Source organism: Lytechinus pictus, chromosome 10 (assembly GCF_037042905.1).
Source record: "Lytechinus pictus isolate F3 Inbred chromosome 10, Lp3.0, whole genome shotgun sequence".
NCBI lineage: Eukaryota > Metazoa > Echinodermata > Echinoidea > Temnopleuroida > Toxopneustidae > Lytechinus > Lytechinus pictus.
In genome coordinates this window covers 29640619-29660193 of record NC_087254.1, presented here as the reverse complement: position 1 = coordinate 29660193, position 19575 = coordinate 29640619, and the positions used below count along the sequence as shown (strand labels likewise).

General features: G+C 36.1%; 1 protein-coding gene across 2 annotated transcripts in view; it reads left to right on the top strand.

Moving 5' to 3' along the window:
- The first annotated feature begins 2532 nt into the window (after positions 1-2532).
- Positions 2533-19575, top strand: part of LOC129270459 (probable helicase with zinc finger domain) — a 45786-nt gene continuing 28743 nt past the window's right edge. The window contains exons 1-4 of one of the 2 annotated variants that reach the window (XM_064105768.1): positions 2880-2969; positions 10101-10184; positions 10218-10439; positions 14929-15096. In XM_064105768.1, the coding sequence (XP_063961838.1) occupies positions 10116-10184; positions 10218-10439; positions 14929-15096 (459 nt within the window). In that variant the 5' untranslated portion in view covers positions 2880-2969; positions 10101-10115. Of the gene's footprint in view, positions 2970-10100; positions 10440-14928; positions 15097-19575 lie in introns of both variants that reach the window. The other variant, XM_064105767.1, reaches the window with a different exon arrangement.

The window sequence follows — 19575 nt, the reverse complement described above, 5'->3', positions numbered from 1 at the left end:
GAAGGGGTACAAACTTCGTTTTGCCAATGTCGGAACTACTCTGCCTCACCAGAGTGCACCCCCAGCCTACGCCTTTGTATTACATGAAATGTCCAAAAGTTTGTGAGCTCGCGATTAGCGCTCTCAACATCTTTTAAGGATGCAGCGCCATGACCCAAAAAGTAAGTTTTACAACTTCAGATTTAAAAGTTGTGACAAACCACTCGGTCGCTACGCTCCCTCGTGGAAAAAATAAAGCCTAAATATATATCTCGCTGAAACAAATACATGTAATGAAAGCTCAAATCGCGAGGATAATAATTTGTGCGTATCGACTTCAGAAAACGGGATATATGTTGTAAAAATATATTTCGAACCCCAGCTTGAGCAAATTTTTATCTCACTGAAGACAGCGCGAGCGCGAAGCGCAAGCGAAACTCTCTGTTTTATACAATGACCCATGAAAGTTTGCTATCATTATCATTATTAATTTTATCAATAATGATAATAATAATAATTATTATTATTATCCAGTCATTCCACTTTCCTGGTTTCACTTACTTTCCTTCGTCCTCTTATCTTAATTCTGTTTTTGGTGAATTTCTTCCCCTTTTTCGCAATGTCCCGGGAGGTCGAGACATGCACGCCTTCTACGCCTACTTCGCCCCCCCCCCCTTGGATGAAGCCAGCTAAACGTCTTTTAAGGGACAATATTTATAATTGTGATTATGCCCCAATAGTATTTTCCCTGAATGTTTTCTGTTTTTCCATATATATATATATATTATATATATTGAGTAACTGGAAATCCTAACTGGAAACACGGGTCGTGTGGTCCAGTGGTTAGAGCATTGGAATCATAATCGCAAGATTGTGAGTTCGAATCCTAACTCTGCCATTGTCTCCACTTTGATAAAAAGGCCCAAGAGTGATATCTGTCGTCTATTACGTCAGCCACTATGACTGATTAACCTAGACGTAAAATGTTTCCAAGGTAATTGGTTATATACCAGCTTGGCGTTTACCAGCAAACAATGCTGTCCTGCCGAGTTCCTACGGGAGTTACCACAGACAGAAACAGAAACAGAAACCACGGGGGCGTTTCATCAATATTTTTGTCCGACAAGTTGTCAGATCTGACAACTTTCCTGGATTCTGATTGGTTGAGAAGCACTGTTACTATAGCAACTGTCGGATAAAACAGGACTTGTCGGATAAAACGTCCGACAAGTCCTTTCATGAAACGCTCCCCTGGTAACTGGAAATGACTTCTAACTGGAAAGTTGGGTACTACTGCTGACTTCTAATGGGAACCAGTTGGATAAACTGGGAATCCTAACTGGAACCAGTAGTAGGGTAACTGGAAATCCTAACTGGATCCAGTTGGGTAACTGGAAATGACTTCCAATTGGTTTCCAATTGGAAATTTTTCCAGTTACCCAACTGGATCCAATTGAAACCAGTTGATTTGCATATTATCTGCCAATGTGTACAGATTAATGTTCATCATCATTTACAATGGTTGGTTGGTGTTGGAGTTAAGTTGGCGCTCTTCAATCTATAGTAGATTATCTGCGCCACAATGTATCTATTCATTCTCAATTAGTGCCTCATTTGTTTAAGATAAATGTTTAGAATAGTTAGCAGTGAAAACCATGTTTAAAATTATTATAGATTAGGATTTTAACAGATTAAAAGATAATTAGTACACCACTAACTGTTACCAAATTACATCAAATACAAATACATATATTCGAAGCTCCTCCATATAAATACATGTATATATGTACGAGAGTCTAATGACCTTTACATTGGTATTAATAGACATATAACAATGCTTCTGTGTTGGCATAAGCAATAGTTAGTACAAATGCTAATTAATTTGTAATTAATTAAGTTCATTCCAACTGAAAGTTCCAACTGGTTCCTGTTGAAACCAATTGGTTTCAACTGGAACCAGTTGCCTCCAATTGGTTTCTACTGGATTGAAACCAGTTGCCTCCAATTGGATTCAGCTGGTTTTGATAGGAAAATTGGAACAACTTGAACCAACTGAGAGGCAGTTGCCTAGTTGGATTCAACTGGAACCAATTGAAACGAATTGCCAACTGCATGGTTCCAGTTGCCCAATTGATTTTAACTGGAACCAATTGGCAACTGGTTTCAAATTGGTTTTGCTCTAATGCATGGTTTCAACTGGATTTTGGTCCTGGGAGATATATATATATATATATATGCATCTATATATATATATATATATATATATATATACATTTTATATATATATATATTATATATATATATAATTGTTCTCTTCATCCATTTCTTTCACAAAATATTTAAACAACTTAGTTGCCAAAGCTGTTGTACATGTATAACTTCACACATTTATATTATATATATATATATATTTCGACACAAACCTCACGTCTTTGTCAGGGATACAAAGCTCACAGTGACAAGATACTGATATTTCAATATCTTGTCACTGTAGGCCTATATTTCACATATAAATTCACTTTTACTTTGGATATGGGGATATTGGACAGCATTGCTCATGCAGTGACAGGTGCACCACCTCATCCCCGGCCGCCAGGGCCGCCAGTGAGGGCCAGTAACTGCATACATCCAAATTTGAGAAAGAAGATTATTTTTTTAATTTTCAATGCATGAAAAAAGGTCTGCCATATTCGATCAAATTGAGCCCTATCAATTTTTGTTAAATTTTGTAGCCATACTATATGAGTTACAGTATTCTGTATTCCACGTTCAAGGCATATCACAATAAAGATGAATATATACGGGCGCGCCGTGACGGTCAGCTAGCTAGTCAGCTGATCATACCCGAGCACTGCTGCTATGCATGCTGCGCTAGCGCTGCTATATTCTCGATCGCTAGCTAGACTAGGCGCGCGCGCTAGTTACAATCGTGTTGTTGGCATAATGGCGGAGGATGAGGGAGATACTTGACAAGGTTTGTGCAATTTTAGGTGAGTTAAAAACCCATCATATTTTCCCTGATATTTTTCCTAACATAAATACAACTGAAGATGTGGAAAGGGGCTATGCCTGTAGAATATTGGGTTTTTAATGCTAAGTTTGAAAATGTTTTATTGTCGAGGTCTTTTTTGTTTCGTAATGTTTCATTGATTGCGACGCACAGCACAATTTCCACAAACAGCAAGTTTACTGTCATGACTGTCTACTAGTCGGTGAGCTACACTATTCATCAATAACATGAAACCCCGGACATGAAACATGCTGAACTTGGTCAGAGTGACAGAGAGAAGTGTGCATGAAATTAAAATGAATGGTCGCTGCTCGCCATTGTTATCTTGGTTTTTACTTTTAACTGTTTAAGGTGCGTACCATTTTGATTAACCCAGGGAGCTCCCGCCCGCGCAGTGGGCGGGAGCCCAGGGGCTTTCCGCGTATTTGACCATACTCACGGGACAAGGGTGATTTATGGTCTAAATATTTCTCCAAATGAATTGTGAAAACAGAAATTATGCACTTACCACGATTATATGGATGAACAGTAGAGGCGCACGGCCAATATGGGAGACTCTCTCCAATAGGGGAGACAATCTCCCACATTGGAGACTTGCTTAATTTGCAAAAGGACAAAAGAAACAACACCAACAAAAGCATGATTTTTTCCACCCAAAATTTTGTCTCACTGAGGTCAGAAGCCCATTCGTTTTGTGTGTGATTGACAACAAAAATCCTTATCAAAACAAAAGTAGATGGTGAATTTTTAAAGTAGACGGTGAAAAGGGGTAATTTTTCATGAGGAATCTGCTTATCACATTTTTATTTGCCGCCAAGGTAATCCTTTTGCAGCAAATGTAAACAAAGGAAATTGGTATCCAAAACTGGAGACTGTCTCTGAAATTGGATACCCAAATTCTTTACAAAAGTCTCTGATATTGGAGATAATCTCCCACATTGGAGACAGTCTCTAATATTGACCGTGCGCCTCTACTGATGAAGGTCTAACGAGTGGCAGTTTCCTGACATCTGGGCACAGACTGGAACCTCAAAAAACGAAAAGTTCTCTCCTACCCCCGTCTCGATCGGCCATTTTTGTTATGAATCGTAACAAAATGGCCGATCGAGACTGGTAGAAGGAGAGAACTTTTCGTTTATAAATATTTAGACCATAAATCACCCTTGTCCCGTGAGTATGGTCAAATACACGGTAAGCCCCTGGGCTCCCGCCCGTGCTCCCTGGGTTACATTTTGATATGAATATTAACTCCTTTTTGGGGGGGCATGAGATGTATACCCAGTTGTTGTGTGTCCGGAGGATCAATTTTAGAAAGTCGTTTGGAAAAATTACAAGCGAAGTTTCAGCAATTTTTAGTACAAAATGTTAGGAAATATTCTAAAGAACAAAATAGAAGATGACTACAAAGATTGAATTCATATTCTTAGTGTAAACCAAAGACCAAAAAGAAGGCTTCAAAAATATAAAGTGTCTGGACACCCGACCCCCCATCCTATGTAGCTGGCATAGAGACTATACCTTTATCGCAAATAGATTCACGCAAAGGATCATGGGATCAAAAAGGGAGCGATAGCGCCGCTATTGTCCGGATGCGACCATGCGAATGCAAGCAGCCAACAATAACGTGTACGATTTCCATAGTGTTTCAAAATATGATGGACGCCCGCAGCCAACATTTTGCTAACTTCCAGTAATATTTCATATTTGTTCCAGAGTCTAAGTCTAACAATCACTTTTCTTCTTAATTACGGGTGGCAGAGATAGATGTGCTGTCTATAGCTGCAAGAATTAACCACAAATTTATGAAGACAAGTGCAATTTTGTGTCATTTTCGCGCACTGTGCGTATTCTGAGCTGTGCAGCTGTGATTGTGCAAAGTGCGCTTGTAACGTTATGCAGGACTGCGGGCACTCTCGGCCCAGGGACAGTGGGGAGGTGGAGGAAAGTCCCGGAATTCCAAGGAAAATAATAAATTGATGATCATTAAAACAAACTCTGCAGTAGATTTGATTACTTTATTCTAGTCATTTTAGTAATATATCAATCGATTGTCAAGAATACATGTTTCATGAATAATTATCTCAATCATGATTTTATTCAGATATTAACCTAGCTGTGTTTTCTTTTTTCTCTCCATTACATGTAATTCAGGATTATGGTGGGACATTCTGAAGTTCTATTAGTGGCCACTCATTCAATGAACAAGGTTATGATATAACCTTGTTCTCAGTTATATCTCCATGTGTGGCAAAATAAGGATGGCAATGTTTGGCTTATTTTCTCTTTTTCCTTGGGACAAATGCTTGATTTTTTTACACTGACAGTTTCCATTACACCTATTCGTCATAGAACTTGGCCCTTAAGTAAATTTGATTCTTTTAATTATTTTTTTCTTAATTAAAAATAGAGATAAAAAAATGAAAATTTTCTTGCCATATTATTTTCCACAAAAATATGCCCAAAAATTCAAGGTTTTGAGCGCTCTAGTGAATACAAAATTCATTCTCAAGTTACTAATTAAAAATAAATAGCAACTGTATGGAAATTAGTAATTTTGGTCACAAAAGTGATATTTTAATCATTTTTTAAAGTGTGTGCTCTGTACAGCATTGGCATGCCATAGTCCAACCTGTAGATTCCCCACAGGCAGGGTGGTTGCAGTGAACAAGTGTTAGTGGCCTGGTCCCAAGATTTTATAATACTGCAATTAAGACAAAATAATGAATTAAATAGAAAAAATGTGAGAAAAGATTAAAGTATAATGAGAGAAAAATAAGTTTAAAAAAATGAAATGAGGAAGGTGATCTGTGAGAGAATTATATAGTGAGTGAATGCGATGAAATTAATTGAAGATGCAAATTTTGAAATAATATTTGTTGTATTGAAACAATGGAATATATATCATTTATATGAATTAAACATCAGCTGCTTCAAGACAAAATAAAATTACAGAGAGGTTAGAGGGAGACCATGTATATATACACTAGCTTATTTTTAATATACTTTATATTTGGTCTCTCTGGGCGCTCGATCCCCGGAGTCTCACCCCCCCCCCATTATAGATCTTGTAATGATCAAACTCAAAAGCCTGATTTGCCAAGGACTACATTTCCCCCCCAAAATAAAAAAAATAGCTAAATTTACTAGTTAGGGAAATAAAATATATATTATGGTCTACATTATGATTCTCATTCTGTAATGGAAAAATAACCTCAGGCTCTCTTCAGATCGGCGACGTGCTCTTTTCTATAAAAGTCGATCGGCATTGTCCCGCAATCACCATGCTCACTTTTCCTACAAAGTCTTCCCAAATTTAGCCCCAGAAAACTTTGAAAATAATGTGAGCATTGAGTTTATACTTTCACTGTGCAATCATGATACAAATATTGTTCTATAAATTCACATTCAAGTATCCAAAATAATTTCAATATGAAGAAATCAGACTTTTAAAAAAGTCTGGATTTTGAGTGACACTACACAAAACATATGGCGTTGTATCGCTTCCCGAAAGCCGATTCCGCATTTGCTCCCTTTTATTCCCGTGATCCTTTGCGGTGACATACGCCCTCATGCGACGAACGCTATTTGCAATAAGGTCTATTGTCAAGGCATCGGGACATAGATGATATTGTTAATCTTTGTCAATTAAATCTAGTGACAGCTAGTGGCTGAAAAATTATGTAGATCTTCCAGTCTAACATTAGATCTACATGTATCTAGTAGTGGTCGACTCGAAGAAGAGATCTGTGGCCTGTTTCATTGACTAGATGAGCGATACATAGGAACTTCCAAGGACCATTCTTACGAGATAGGAAGATTGGCGACAAATCAGTGTTTTCCGTTTCACAAAGGCAATTTTGTGTCCCAAGTCTGTGACATTGTTTGATATCGATAGTATTGGCAAAATATTTAGTCTTCATCATCACCTGAACCTTTTACTACGTAATGATGACTTTTCATAAAATCATATATTTCAATAAATAGCGACCAAATAATTTTTCATTTATTACAATTTGTAGAATTGATTTATTCTATGGAGCTTACTTTACAAGGTAAAGGGAGAAACAATTTTAAAGATCCACAACCATAATTGGATAAAATTGAATTTTAATTATTTTCAGTATTCTAGAACATGGTGCCCTTTTAAGGACACCTTTCAATGAAAGAGACACTTGTCCAAAAATAAAAGTAACTAAGTAATTTCGACATAATATTATTTCTATATTCTGAATTTTTATTTAATAGGTCTACTTATTTGAAGTGAGAATTTTGAAAATTATGCTTAAAATGTTTTTTGTTGAGGTTAAAATAGGGTTTGAATGGAGTAAACAAAATCAACAAGTCTGACTGTATGAGACTGAAAAGGAAAATATGAAAGGCTGCATGTGAAAAAGCAAATTTATGTATTTTATTCGTCAGGTATTCATTTTGTTACCGCAGTTTTTTAAATCATTCATCACTTCAACACCAATCCAACAATTTTCAATGATTAAAAGTAATCTCAAACCGGCTCTTGATTTATATTAACAAAAAAATAATAGATACATTCCTTTTTTATTACACGTCAACTATGAATTAAAAAAAAGTGGGGGAAGGGCAAGATGAAGCTGTTTTTTCTATCTTAATTAACTGATCAAATCGATAGTTAGAATTTAGAGTATTTTTTGGTGCTCGTAATAATTATTCCAATACCTTTGGATAGAAAGCCTGTACCTACATCATGGAAATGAGAATGAGCAAACACAATGGAAATAACCCGCATCATAAAGGAAAAAATAAACAATTCAAGTTGAGGCGGATTTAGGAGTAATCAAGGAGGGTGCGAAATTGCACCCTTTTCTCCATAGACGTTGTAGAGTCGAGATAAGGCGTCCGTGGAGCTCCACCAGTACGAACCGAATGGCTATCATCGGTCTATTGACCGAGGGGATGCTGCGGAGCCAGACAAAGTCTCAGCGGAGCATATCCCTGACAGAAATAGACCTATTTATTGGCCTAACGATAGATCTACATGTTTTTCTATGCCTGATGATGTAATGCCTTATGGGACATGTAACTAGTATACCCAGTTGTTGTGTGTCCGGACAGGTTGTGTGTCCGGACGATCAATTTTAGAGAGTCATTTGGAAAAAATTACAATTGAAGTTTCATCAAATTTTAGTACAAAATTTTAGAAAATATTATAGAGAACAAAATAGAAGATGATTACAACTATTGAATTCATATTTTTAGTGTAATCTTAAGACAAAAAAGAAGGCTTCAAAAATATAAAGTGTCCGGACACCCGATCCCCCATCCTACTAGATCTATGATTGCTGCTAAATTATGGTACGGGGTCAGGGTTCATGAATGCGAACGATACGTTTGCTGATTACCAGTCGCTCAGTTTCTAAAAATGAAATACACTGTGTACACGTCATACCAGACACAGGGCCTTGTCTAAGGCTACAAAAGCCTACATGAGATGATGAACGTGATGAAGACGTCTTCAACTTGGGATAAACCCGGACCCTTATTCATGAACATCTAACGTTAGTCATTAGTGCATGCATCATTTAAAGGATGAATTCAGATGTAGACTTGTCGTGGTTGGACTAGAAGTTACTCAACTGGCTGAACTAGGTTCACACATTGACTGTCAGTCGGTGCTGCCTGCTACTCCAAAAATGGTGATAGTCCCAGAAAACAAGGTCTCCTCAGTCATAGTTTTCACATCCACATCTTGATAAATTTAGATTGTCCTTGTTAATGACTGAGAACGTTTTTTTTTGGTACTTCTCTCTGTGGCACATAGATAGCAATTACAGAAATTGCGAGTGCTAAAAATAAGACTCTGTGACCTCAATTCCCCCCAGTTCACCTCTGTTTTTTATCACTTGCTACCTTCCTGTACTCTTGTTATGAAACCCAACATGTTTTTGTTGACTAACACACATGATTGACAAGTGAAAGAACTTTCCTAGGTTTTGTGTGTGGACAGGAGTAACCAAAAACAAGACAATCCCTGTAAACAGGAATGAACCTCATTTTCAGACCAGCACCTCTACTGATTGTCGGAAGATAATATTAGATCTCCATAACTAACCAAGAAAGTGTCGTCAGTGAAATAGTTAGGACTTAACTGTTTACCTCGGCTCAGACAATGGTCTAAGGACTCAACTGGAGTTGAGTCCTTAGAATCTGGACCGTTCATTTACAACTGAATATCTATAAATACTGTATGCAGAAAGTCTGTTATTGAACCTAGACAAATTTTTGTCACAGAAGAAGGACAAGTTTAATCCTGATGAGCTATTTAATTGTCCATGCAATTCTTCAGCAACAAGATGCTTTAATTCTAAGTGATTATTGCTGATCTGTAGACACCCAAAGGCAAAAAGTTATAGCTTTATGCCTACATGTAATTTCAAGGTATGAGGTATGAGGTAAATAATTGATGCAAAATATGAACTTACCAGGCATGTACACTCAATTGGGTACACTGTATGAGTACTGTAGTACTGACTGTAGCCCTAATGATAAACAGCTAGTTCACTGTGTTTCCATGGTTCTATCAGTCTCAAAATCAATTATTCAAAATCTGTAGGCCTACCCATTTCTTCACATTTCACTGCAGATTAAAAAACGTTGCATAATCATAAGTACATGTATGACCACTTGCGATTGCAGCAAGTCAAGCAGATTCCCATTAGATGCTATACCTATCTACAATGCATCAAAATGGTATTCTTTCAGTGAAAAGTAAAGAAATCCTTTACATTAATGATTCAGCTTGTAAATATTTGTTAATGAACATCAGTTATATTTTACCCAGGGTAGCCACTTCAGCTCTGAAAACTGTTCTCTCAGCGAGCCCTGCTTAACATGATAAAATGTATTACCCCGGCTTTAACACGGCTAGTACCTTGATCGGGCACTCAAGCATTTGGATTTGACTCTTCATATTTTGTGTATAAAAAAATGTAATCTAGAAAAAAAAAACAAGAGCCAAGGCTAAAGTATCAAGTACATGTATTAAAGTTTGAAGATTAAACATTTGCAGCTTTCAAGTTCATGGATGCTCGGTGAAGTTGAAAAAAATGCTTATCTGGTCTATTTTCTATCTTTCTAGGTCCGGTGGCATACCATGGACACTAGGCACAAACAGCTCCATGACCGGGCCAATGATTTATTTTCACGGCAGCAGTACCAGCAGGCTGCAGAGCTTTTCACCCAAGCTCTGCAGCAGCTAGCCACAACTTCCTCATGGGGGGACAACAGCAACAGCCGCAGCAGCAACACCAAACAGCAGACCCCACAACAGCAGCAACATCTAACAAGTAGCAGTCCCAGACACAGTAATAACAGCCACACGCAGCAGAACAACCACAATTCAACCAACCCTCACCATCACCCTCGAGATCTCCACCTCTCCTGCCTCAATAAACGTGCCACCTGCTTCCTCAAGTTGGTAAGTTTCTCAATGAATGTCACCCTTGGAAAAAGGGCTCATCTCGAAGTGCATCATTGCGGTGTTGGCACCTTCCCTGTTTTTCTTGAAAGGTTGCAATGCAACACTTCGAGGTAAGCCTGGAAATAGAAAAGAGAAGAGAACAAAGAAAGAATTGAAATTTTACGAAGGGCCATATACAGAACGTGTGTGGTAAAAATCCAAGACAAACAGAAAATTGTTTTTATTTGAAAAAGGATTAATTTTTAAGATAACTTTTGTACAGTACTGATAACAACAGAAAATAAAATGTTCCTAGAATTGAACAAAACTCGCACAGAATTGTAAAGACTATAAATGAATGATATACCAAACAATTTTTCAGGAAAATGCGTTTAAATATCAGAATAATTGCTGAAAAATGCCTGTCTGTAGTGGTCCCACATGTTGTTTCCTGTGTTAGCTACACCAGGAAAAGCATGTGGTATTGGTAATGAACTGAATTTAATTTAATTTTGCCTTATCTATTTTAATTTAACTTTGTTATTCGAAATAAGCATTCTGGAATGAGAAAACTTAACAATTGCTTCCAACCACTCCTGTCAAAATTTGATTTTTATACCAGAACTGTAATTTAGCTATGATAGCCAAATGGTTTTGAAATTTTGAACAAAATCACACTAACAATAAAAACATTATTAATTTCCCTCTACCTTTGTGGTAGTAATTAGCTTTATATATAGGTGGCATATGTGATGAAGGGTTGGGGCAACTCCCTTTGCTCCAATACTTACATTTAAGTGTCATTTTGTAACAAAAGATAATCAAAATTTCATTTTTCCTTCATTAGTACTAGACTGTGTATATTCCATGTACCAGCCTAAGGGAAAAGCATGAGATTCTGAATTATTCATGTATCATTACTACAATGGCATGGTACATGTAGATACATGTAGGAGATTATCCGTACAACATTTCATAATCTACTCGCAGAGAAAACAGATGAAAACATTGGAAATAATGTATTACAGTGGCTGTTGTAATTCAGATTCAGAGTAAACCACCATGAATTGCAGGAACTGCACTTCCTTTTCATTGTGTAAACATTTAATCCCAGCTAATGTTATGATTGGACTATGATATCCTCCCACCCTCTAGACCTTCCTTTCAAGGAAAAAGCTAATGTCAACAAATACCTGCTTATTTTTCCTCTCCTGTATGACACATATTTTGCTACATTTTAGATTCAGATCATTTGGTTTATACTTGGTACATGTAGGTAACACTGATTAGTGATTGATGACAATTTTTTGAGTGGATTTAAAAAAAAACTATTTAAGCCTTGTTGCAATTAACCTCAGCACAAAGCCTACATGTAGAGACATGTTAGTGTTCACACTAAGCGAATGACCTCAAAGGGAAATCCAGCCTTGGCCATAAAATGTTGTGTTAGGAAGGAGAAAAATGATTTAAACAGAATGGTGAAAGTTTGAAAGAAATCGGACAAGCAATAAGAAAGTTATAGCTGCTTTAAAATTGAGATCACTAATAGTATGTAGATTTCAAATTGGCAACTGGGTAAGTAAATTATGACAAGGGGCAAGGACAACTTTCCCATAGGCCATGTACTTTATTATCAGGGATTTGTGGTTTTCTCCTAAGTACCCATTCCCCTGGGGCAGTAATCTTAATATAATCCAGGTAGTATATTGTTTTATGTCCTCATGAAAGAAAAATAAAACTTGAAATAAAACCTTTGGAAAAAATTACATTTAGCCATAATATGTATTGGAGTACATGGAAGAGTAGTCCTTGCCTTACATCACTATGACATCCCATATGCGGCCAATTTGAAGTCTCCATGGGTATAGTGATTACCAATATTTACAACTTTTAAAAATTCATAACTTTCTGGTTGTTTGTCCAATATCGTTCAAACTTTCACCTATCGACTTGTCTGATTTTTCTTTGTCTTATAAAAACAAGTTTTTATTTGGGTTGGATTCCCCTTTAAGTAATTTACTGTTACAGGTCATGGTTCAGTGTGAACACTAGTAAACATGTCTATGGGCCTTTATTGCAGTAGACCATTTTACATACTGTACAGTATGTAATAAACACATGTCATGATCATACAACAACCTGGGGCCGTAACATACAGGTTATAGCGATTCTGATTTGTACAACTGATTGCACTTTAATATTATTTTATACGATCCTTTGTTAAAACTGGTATCAACTTTCTAATTAAAATTTTGACGTCATATTTTGCAACATCTTTTGCAGAATTTTGAAGCCAGGTGAAAGAAATTTGGTCTTCATGTACATGTATGAAGCATGTTTTTTATTCCATCATTGATGAAATCAACTCACTTTAAAAAATACCGGTAACCCTAAAGCTATTTCACACCAGGATATGGGGGGGGGGGGTCAATTTGATCCGCCTTCTGATCTCAGCTGCAGATTGATCAATGACTGCAAAAAATTGCACGTGTGTAGAGCCTGATGTAAACTACAAAACTATAGTAGCATTTTCAATAAATTGTTTATATTTTTTTATTGATTATGCAAATAAATGTATGAAATTTGCTCTAAATGTGTTTTGTGTATGTTATTGCCTTTAATTCAAGTTTTATAGCTATTAGAGTGATAATTTTGAGTGAAAATATCAAATTTTTCATTCTATCAAATATCAACAAAAAATTGCCAAAATTAATTTCCCGTGTATTTGATTGTTTTTTAAATTCTTATATGTATTTCTTTGTTTTTTTGAAAATTTTGTTTTTATTGTTTTTTTTAAATGAACTTTGTCAGGGACACTTTTGCAATCATAAATAACATAAAGTAAATCCATTTAAAAATAAGCAAAAATAAAAATAAGCATACATTTATTTTTTTTCCTTTCTTGAAAACACAACTGGCATTGACTAATAGTACACAAAATCATGTTTTGGGGCAATTTGGGGTCTGACATGCACTTACAAAATGTTATGTAATTTCGGAACCTCGTAACCAGGCGTCGCATATTTGGTCTCAAAAGATGCGCACGACCTGACAGTAATGAGTCAGTGAGTGGCGCAGTCAAAAAAAAATGTGTGCGTCTGCGTAGTGACAAAATTGGTCAACCTATTAATATTTAACTGGGGGGTCAATTTGACCCCCCCCCTGTTAAATATTAAAGGGTTGAAATTATTTCATGTAAATTGTGACTGAAATTTTCTCATCAATCCTCATAGCAAATTATACTATCATTGCCTCCCATTTATCCAATTTGAAATTATTCTCTTTTTTACACATATATTGGTCAAACTTGAAAACCATGTTGAAGTTAGTCATTGAATTACATGTACAGTAGGCTATTTGTGTTGTGAATGTGTAGGACCAGCATAATGTAAAGAAATATTACCTAAGGTCATTTCTTTTACTATGAGAAGTACCACTACCACACAGTATTATGATTGAGTTGAAATCTGAGTCCCCTGTTCCAGGATGGTAATTTTGAAAGAAAAAAATATTGAATAAAGCCAAGACTGCTATACAGCAAATTTTATAATACAGATGGAGAGGCTGTGAGTAGTGAATGTGATGGAACCTTTTTGACTTGTTTTAAATTTTTGTGAAATTGTTTTGAATGAAAATTGCAGCATAACAGGAAATGAGAGTAAAATTGTATATCCCCAAGCAATAAAATCTTGATACCTGTAGATTTCAGAAGAAATACAATGCAGAAAGGGTTGTTCTATATCAAATGTATTTCACTCCCAATTTATGACTTTGAGACTGTACGAATGCACTGTACATTTTACATGTGCATGGATAGCACATGAACTTTGTTTTTCTCAAAATTCATGTATCGTAGGAGTAGATCTAGATTCATGTGCATCATATTTTCATTAACAGGTGTTGGCCTACTTTATCTGTAAAGATATAAACAATCCACATTTTTTGTCATAATCTCTTTTATCTTACCCAATCAAGGATGTGTTCTTGTATTAATTCAGTCTTGTGTGAAGGACTGTATACTTGTTTCTGTCACCATGAAATGATAAAGAACAAGGATGAGAGGTTAAGGTAAACATCATTAGATACATGTATAAAAATTCCTTCATATCTAATAGCCACATATTTGCTTGAACAGTACAATGGCAAACTACTTTGTTATCCAGGGAGAGTTTGATAACAAAATGGATATTCAAATTGCTAACAAGACAACTTCAAGTACATTTCCCAATCCTTTTTATCAAAATCTTATCCAGGTGGTGTTTGACAAAGATAAAATGTGACTTAAAATTAAACTCTCATTCAAACTAGTAGTTGTATGATGTACATGTACATTTATAACATGTCACTACATTAGTCAGACCATGCTGAGAGGTAACATGTCAAATAGCATTGGTAGCTATTAAGCATGATTTTACATTTAAATCTTTGTGCACACCACCAATTTCATCATCTTTCTGAATGGAGTTGACTGTGACCTTTGACCTTCAATGAAATTTTCATTCCACAGGATAAAAATGAAAAAGCCCTAGATGACATCAACAAGTTATTATCCATGTCTCCAACCAGAAGTAGCCTAGGTAAATTATTAATGCGCAAAACCCAAGCCCTCAGCAAGCTACGCAAGACCCAAGAAGCCTACGAAACAGCAAAACAGTGGACCTCCGCAGAACCAAAGGTAGGACGGATGTATTTTTGTCTCGCCTGCATAGCAGAGCGAGACTATAGGCGCCGCTTTTCCGATGGCGACGATGATGGCGGCGGCGTCAACATCAAATCTTAACCTAAGGTTAAGTTTTTGAAATGACATCATAACTTAGAAAGTATATGGACCTAGTTCATGAAACTTGGACATAAGGTTAATCAAGTATTACTGAACATCCTGCTTGAGTTTCAGGTCACATGACTAAGGTCAAAGGTCATTTAGGGTCAATGAACTTAGACCATGTTGGGAGAATTATTTTCAAAATCTTAACCGAAGGTTAAGTTTTTGAAATGACATCATAACTTAGAAAGTATATGGACCTAGTTCATGAAACTTGGGCATAAGGTTAATCAAGTATTAGTGAACATCCTGCTCGAGTTTCAGGTCACATGACCAAGGTCAAAGGTCATTTAGGGTCAATGAACTTTGGTCAAGTTGGGGGTATTTGTTGAATTACTATCATAACTTTGAAAATTTATGGATCTAGTTCATGAAACTTGGACATAAGGTTAATCAAGTATTAGTGAACATCCTTCCTGAGTTTCAGGTCACATGACCATGGTCGGTGGTCATTTAAGGTCAATGAACTTTGGCTGTGTTGGGGGTCTTTGTTAAATTACCATCCTAACTCTGAAGGTTTATGGATCTAGTTCATAAAACTTGTACATAAGAGTAATCAAGTATCACTAAACATCCCCTGTGAGTTTCAGGTCACAAAACCAAGGTCAAATGTCAGTTAAGGTCAATAAACTTAGACCATGTTGAGGGCGCCCTTGATGTCAAGAGAGGGCGCCCTTGATGTCAAGCTAAAGAGACACAGAAAGGAGAGCAGGAGAAAAAAATCCGTATTTTAGCCTGGAATACACATCTTCGGTCAACAAGGTACTGATTTGATATTAATTACGATGTTTTCTATGAAACGACTGAGATCTCCTTCTCAAGAGGAAGAACAAAGAGGAGAAAACAGGATTTTTAAGACGACAGTTCGTGAGAGAGGCGCCACACCCAGCTCTGATCCCAACACGGACATGGCAGAGGTACGTGATTCGAATCCAAACTCTACTGACCAACTCTTACGAGAAATTTTGAACAAAGTATCCGGCCTGGAAAATTTATATAAGAAAGTTGATATTATTTCTGAGAAAGTTATCAGCATTGAAAGGAAAGTAGAAGCATTGGATACAAGGATCATAGATTTAGAGCAGGGTTTTGAGTTCATTGAAACAGAAGTTATGGATTTGAAACGGCAAGTTGAAGAAATGAAGGAAATGAAAGCGGATGTGAAATATGCAAATGAGTTAAAGCGGAATGTTGTTGATCTCGTGAATAGGAGCAAGAGGAATAACGTCGTACTCCATGGAATTCCGGAGGGAGTCGAAGGTGACGCGCATGACTGCTCGCATTTCGTCAAGGAATTCTTCGATACGCATATGAATGTTTCCAACGTAGAGGTCGAAAGAGCACATAGAACGCCGGGTGGAAGATCTAGACAAAGAGATGCAACCATGGCAACAGCACGCCCCCGTCCCATTCACGTGAAGCTACTGAGATTCAACGACCGAGAAAAGATTCTGAAAAGGAGTGCTGCGCTGAAGGACGTCCGCATACAAGATAAGAAAATAGGAATTAGCGATGATGTACATCCGGAGACACGCGAGGAGCACAAAAAGCTGATGATAAGAGTGAAGAAGCTAAGAGAAGAAGGAAAGTTTGCGTTCATACCTAACTCCATTCCCAGAGTAATTAAGTACAAGGAAGGTGCTAAAGATAGTCCAGGACCGTTAAAAACACTCCGCGTGACAGACTTACAATAGAATCATTCCAAAAGGTAAAATGTGTCAAAAAAATAATCGAGGAAACCAAATGGAGTGAGATAAATGTAAAGACAGATTATGATCATCATCGACACATCAACAGAATATTTTCATGACCAAGAAGACGGTTAATGTTTTTATTTTAATACTTATGATATTAGTATGGCTATTACATACCTTTTTAAAAAGAGAGAAAGTATAAATCCTCCTGCTCTCTTTTTTGGAGTAAAGATCAGTCCTCTATCTGAATGTTTTTAATTGTGAACACTGTGTGTAATTACACCAGGATCACTATGTGTTTTGTCTCATTTGTATTTGTTGGTTATTTGCCTCGAGCCTATAAGTCTAGGCTAAAACCACGACTGAACAGACCACCTTATCTTATCTTGAATTATTATATATGTATTTTGTCATTGTTCAGGAGAAGTGGAAACCACTTTTGTATTTGTAGCTTGTTTATTATTTTAGTAATAACGTCGTGTTCTGTTTTTAAAGAAAGGATAAACTCCACAGGATTTGTTGGTTTTTATAATATAAAGAAAAAACAGTTTTATGAAGAGTAGTATAAAGATTGTTTCAATGAACTGCCGAGGTTTAGGCAATTCAGTGAAGAGAAGAGATGTTTTTGAATTATTGAAATTAAAGAATTATCATATATGCTGTTGTTTTTTTAGTAACAAAACATCAAACGCAAGAGGCGTTGTGATTTTATTTCGTGATGATGTACCAGTGAAAGTAATAAGAACTGAAAAATGTAATGATGGAAATTTTGTTGCTATAGATATGATGTTATATGATTACAGTATTACTTTGATTTCACTGTATGGTCCTAACACGGATAATGTCGGCTTTTATGCACACATTGAGAACTTAATATTGGATTTCAACAACCCGTTTACAATCATATGTGGTGACTGGAATTTGGTTCAGGATTTTGAAAAAGATACACACAATTATATCCGACTAAATAATCCCAAAGCGAAACAAAGGGTTGACGAGATGAAGATTAACTTAGAATTGATTGACCCATGGAGGGAATTGCATGGCAGTGATACAGTATTTACATGGCGTCAGCCTACACCTTACAAGGCTGCCAGATTAGATTTCTTTTTGATATCAAAAGAATTAATTTCAGTAATTGACAGTACAGAGGTAGTACCTGGTTACAGATCAGATCACTCATGGGTAAACCTAACATTATGTTTGAATCGTGACAAAATCGGTCCCGGTTATTGGAAATTTAACAACTCCTTATTGAAAGACGGTGATTATACATGTAGAATAAGACAGCTAATTGCAGAAACTGTTGAAACTTATATTGTAAAACGTGACGGTGATATAAACTTCCCGCACGATAACTATGAGCATTGTAAATTTATGGTTAATGACCAATTATTTTTTGACACCTTATTAACTTTAATAAGGGGTGAGACGATTTCATATTCTGTGAATAAAAAGAAAAGAATGCGTGATTTAGAAAATGATTTAGAAAAAGAAATTGTAGCTCTAGAAATTGGTATGTTAAATGGACATGATACAAATAAATATATTGAGATGTTGGAAAACAAGAAAGTTCAGTTATATTTGATAAGAAAAGAAAAGATAGATGGTCTAAAGATGAGATCAAAAGTCAAATGGATGGAATTTGGTGAAAAACCTTCAAAATACTTCTTAAATTTAGAAAAAAGGAATGCAGTGAACAAACAAATAAATAGACTGATTGATAACGAAAATAAAACTATTTGTCTTCAGGAAAATCTTAAATCCGAGATTTTACGTTTTTATTCAGAATTGTATCGAAAGAACGAGGTCATTGATATTGATTTGAACACCTCTTTAAATTATGCTGATGTACCCAAGTTAACAGACTGTTTATCTCAATCTTTGGAAGGCGAGCTTACTATAGAGGAGATATATCAATCATTGTCAAATATGAAGAATTGTAAATCTCCCGGACTAGATGGGTATACAGTCGAGTTTTTCAAACATTTCTGGAAAGATATTAACTTTTTTTTGCTTAGATGCTTAAATTTTGCCTTTAAATCAGGTAGCATGTCACAGATTCAGAAACTTGGTGTGATATCTCTTATTCCAAAAAATAAAAAAGAAAGACTTTATCTTCGAAATTGGAGACCTATATCTTTATTGAATGTTACATACAAAATAGCTTCGGCATGTATCGCAAATAGACTCAAAAAGGTGCTTCCTTTTTTAATACATGAGAACCAAAAAGGTTTCATGGAGGGCTGGTTTATTGGTGAAAATATTCGAATGTTATATGATTTGCTTTTGTATACAGATGTGAACGATATCCCCGGTTTATTGCTTTTAATCGATTTCGAAAAGGCTTTCGATTCGATTTCTCACAGCTTCATTATAAAAGTTTTTAAATACTTTAATTTTGGCCCATCAATTATACAATGGTTTAATGTCTTCTATGAAAATATTCAATCTTGTATTGTGGTAAATGGACACCTCACTCCGAGATTTAGAATCGAAAGAGGTTGTCGCCAGGGGGACCCATTATCTCCCTATATTTTCCTCTTGTGTGCAGAGATTCTTGGAATTTTATTTAGAAATACAAGGTGTATTAATGGAATAAGGATATCTGAACAAAATTTGAAATTGATTCAGTATG